This window comes from Buceros rhinoceros, unplaced genomic scaffold, assembly GCF_000710305.1.
Source record: "Buceros rhinoceros silvestris isolate BGI_N320 unplaced genomic scaffold, ASM71030v1 scaffold44005, whole genome shotgun sequence".
In the NCBI taxonomy this organism is placed as follows: domain Eukaryota; kingdom Metazoa; phylum Chordata; class Aves; order Bucerotiformes; family Bucerotidae; genus Buceros; species Buceros rhinoceros.
This window is the reverse complement of record NW_010414193.1, coordinates 1-4,254: the sequence shown is the minus strand read 5'-3', so window position 1 is coordinate 4,254 and position 4,254 is coordinate 1. Positions and strand designations below refer to the sequence as shown.

General features: G+C 45.2%; 1 protein-coding gene across 1 annotated transcript in view; it reads right to left on the bottom strand.

Annotated features, from left to right (window-relative positions):
• MYO19 (myosin XIX) overlaps positions 1-1,662 on the bottom strand; it is a gene marked incomplete at its 5' end in the record, with an annotated part of 15,984 nt that extends 14,322 nt beyond the window's left edge. The window contains 3 exons of the mRNA XM_010137006.1: positions 253-366; positions 584-732; positions 1,518-1,662. Of these exons, the coding sequence (XP_010135308.1) occupies positions 253-366; positions 584-732; positions 1,518-1,662 (408 nt within the window). The remainder of the gene's footprint in view (positions 1-252; positions 367-583; positions 733-1,517) is intronic.
• Between the last annotated feature and the right edge of the window lie 2,592 nt (positions 1,663-4,254).

The window sequence follows — 4,254 nt, the reverse complement described above, 5'->3', positions numbered from 1 at the left end:
TTCGGGTGCCATGCCTGCTGAATGACTCCAGTCCAGCCCTCTCAGAAATTACAGAGGGCACCTAAAGAGCAGCTGTATTTAGCAGAACTATTTAACTGCAGCATATTTCAAGGGAGTTGTGCTGGAGCAGACTGGCTACATGCTCTGTCAGATTTATTTTTTTTTCTTCATCTTTGCTTGTTCACCGAAATATGCACTATAAATCACTAAGAAATCCCCAAAGTTAAGAGCTATGTCAGAAGATCTCCTTACCTTCCCAGCACCACTTTCTCCACTCACAATTATAGACTGGTTTACGGGGTCTATCTGGCTTTGGACGTTTCTGTAGGTTTGCTCAGCCACTGCAAAGATGTGAGGTTTTAAATCCTGGCAGTAAAAGAGAATATTCGTATTTGAGAGAACAGTAATTACGAAGTTCAACAGCAAAGGTCTTCTCATTATCTGAAAGGAGTACTGCTCTTTTAACAGAACTTGTATTTCACTAGAAATGAGTTTTATCCTTTACGATTCTTTTGCTCACACAGGTTTTGAAGAACTTCACAGCTGGGTTCTGTGGAAAGACAGTTATTTCAAGCAGAATTACCTGAGGACGAGGTGCAACATGGTACTCTCTCATAAGCTCAGGTGAGTAGAGGCAGGAGACAGGCCGAAATGGATTTAAAGCCACCAGGCTGCAGCCAGCATTTGTGTAAAACAAGTTTACTGTATATCTTGCTTGAAGACATCTCAGAACTGAAAGACACCCCTTCTGTTAGCATCTTTTGAAAAGCGTGTTTGACTCTTGCCGTTTCTGTTTGTTACAAAAATCTTCAGACGTCATCCATTAGGTTTAACAGAGAATGAGGCGATCAAGAGAGTGGTACAGGTCTAACATCCAGAACAACGTCTTTAGGAGTTGCTCTTATTTTTGAAAATCTTAAGGGATCTGCTAACTGTTTTATTTCCATAAATCCTGTGGTTTCATGAGGTTTCCTAGTCAGTCCTATAAAGCAAATCTGTTCACTTGCAGTACAGAGGCAAGAATTCCCCCTCTGCACTAGGAGCAGGCCTTGGCTTCTCTTAAAAGGACCATCTTTAGAAGTCAGGTGAGGAATTTACTTTTCAATTTTATGTATGTATTATTTTATGTATGTATTTTTAATCTAAGTTAGAGTCTTGTTTTCTGATACGTTCATTAACACCAAGGCGTAATCACAAGGTCATGCAGGAGCCCTTCAGCAGCATTAACTATTAACCACACCCTGGCTATGGGAACCAACACTACAAACGGCAGCTCCACATGCAGAGCTTGAGGAGGGATCAGCACAGCTAGATCTGCAATACAAGGATTTTGAACAAAAAAAATCTACCAAGCCAAATGTGACTTTCTGAGGCTTTGAATAGGCTTCGACAGGCTTTGAATCTTTAACTGCTGTGTTCCTGACAGGATGAAAGCAATGAGAACAGTAACTACCACGTATTAGTAGCCACCGGGAAAAGCAACTCCCCAGGAGATCCTCCCTTGGATGGCTGCTTACCTGTTGTAGTTGTCACCGGATTGACTTTCGTGAGGTCATCAATAAGATGCAGCTTCTCTTCATCACTGAGGAACGCTCTAACTTCTTCTTCAAATGATTCACTGAGGTCATTCTGGATGACAGAATCTTCTTTTTGGCCGTTTTCCTGGAGAGGGTGTCAGAGCAGCACCAAAGGCTGAATATAGCTGGACTTTCACGTCATCCACTACAGTTTATAGCTCTTCTACTGCTTCCACGAAACAGAAGTTCAGCCTCAGCAGCATCATAACTTGGTTTGTTTGAGCTACTCTTCCTCCCAGTTGCCCTCCCGCTGCGTCAATGGTTCCCATGGGATGCTCTGTTTTTATCTAGTGCATGAGAGATGGTGGAGCTGACTCCATCGTAAACTGAACTCATCACTGGTAATTCTGGTTGTAAGCAAAGGCCCTTGCAAAGAATATGTCCCTAGACTCACACCACCCGGCGCCAGCAATTTCACAGGTTGTTCAGCACAGACACATTTATACAATGCTCTTAACTGGCGAATATTCCGCATGAACCCTGCCTTGGGCAGGGGGAAGCAGGAAGGACTGGCTGCAGAGGCTACAGCAGAGCGGAAAGAAGGAATACAGACCATTTGTGGTCCAGCACAAATGCAGTTTCCTAGCAAAGACTTTCATCTTTAGAGCAGAGATTGAGGGCCCCAGGACTGAAGCTGCAGAGTGCTACGAGCTGGCCTGCATTAGGTGAAGATTTGTCCCCTCTGAATCACCTAAAGTATTTAGATCTTAGCCTCTGGCCTCCCATGTCCTTGACAATATTAGTTGGAAGGACATATTTGTTCTACAAACATAATGGAAAACTCAGAAGAGAGATTTCAGGTCCTGTTTGTCATTGGTGGAGGGAAGAAGAGAGAGGGTAGAAGGAAAAATGAAGGAGGGATAGGATGCCCTTCTCCGTGACAGAAAGTCCTCCAAAGTAACCCTACTCATTTCTATTTAATGGCATAATTCTGCAATTCTAATTAACCAGGTCAATGAACAACATCACCTTGTTTATACAGAAAAAGTGCTAAATTTAGTTAGCAGCATTCCCACTACATGAGCTAAGCTCATTAGTAAAGGGGAAAATATACCTCAAAACCCCATCAACACATTAAAAAAAAGCTACAATAATGTACCCATTTAGGAGCATTATTACCTTTTGCAGACAGCATAAATAGTTCATTTCCAGTAATACAACATTTTACACAGCAAGAGGGAGAAAGAAGCTTAGCAACAGAGTTAAGCATCGCCACGGAAGTGATTTCTGTTTTCCCGCTCTGAATGAACATTATGAAGCTTTCAGAGAGCAGACACACACAATTATGAAATACTCCACGGGCGAGATGAGCTTCTGCCAGCTGCCCGTCTGTCCTGTGCCCTCCCATGTGGCCGCTGTATTGCGCTGGTGACAGAGAAGTCTGCAGCTGATGCTGCAAGACCTGAGAAAGGGCTTATTTCTGCTCCCCTGCACCACCCTGTGCCGCAGCGCTTCATCTGAGAAGAGATGGTGATCCCTTACCCGAAAGGGAGGCAGTGTTTGAACATACAATCCCTTCGGATGCCAACATGGACACATAGCTCATGTGTCCGCTGATTTTACTGAAGAAATACCTGTAAGGGTGTTCTTGCTACATGCAGTAACACGTGCCCTGTGATGGCATAACACAGCTCAGAACCACACAGTCCATTCGTGGAGGAAGGGGGAATACGCATTAGTAGTTACCTGATCTGGACTGTGTGGAAAGAAACCAAGAATCCTTTCCTGGCAGTAAAATTTAATTAGCACACACAATTCCTTGTTTTCTTTTTACCTGCTTTGGCATCTTGTCCAGCCCTATGGATGGGAGCACTGGGGAGGGCCTTTACTCCAGCGTGTCTCATTCGAATCAGACTGAAGAATGCTTAAATAATAATAAAAAAATAAATTAAAAAAATACATTTAGAACAAAGTAATTCTAGACATGTAATTCTCCAGAGGGTTCCACAAGCAGAGCCCAAAGGCTTCAGACAGAAGAAATTCCTACTTTTAGGACAGATAGGAAAGATTTGTGGGTTGAGGGTGCCAGAGCAGCCAGTGCTCCTGGAGGAGTGACTCAGGAGTCCTGTAGTGCAGCAGAAGCGGGATACGCTTGCTCGCCGTCCTCTTCCTGTTTCCTCTAAAAATCAGTGGGAGCCAACCCAAGGTGAGTCGACCTCACCCACTGAATTTCTCTGATAAACACAGACATTCCAGGAAGAATTTCCTCTTCTTCCAAAAGCTGAAACTGCCATTATTCTATTCTATTCCATTTCTATTTCTATTCTATTCTATTTCTATTTCTATTCTATTCTCTCCCATTCCTGTTGTATTTTTACTCCATTCTTACCTGACATGCAGACACCACTCGGAGACTCCTCCGATCCCTGAGCTGCCGTGCAGAGCTCAGGGAACCCGCAGCCATCGCCAAGCCCCTCTCTGCCCTCACAGGGCGTCCTCTCCCGCGCACTGCTCTCCTCTCCTCGCAGAAGTGCCGCCCATAGCTGGCGGAGTTCTTTGTGCCAGTTAAACCAGTTCCCCACGGGACACCGGCAATCACAGCTCTCGGCCGGTGCCGCCTCCCCCCAGGCTTTCCCGCGGCAGAATCCGACACTCACCCGGGCCCCACGGTGGCTTCCAACGGGCCTGTCCGCTCCCAGGACCTCGCCACCGGGCTACTGCGAGTCCACGCGTCCTG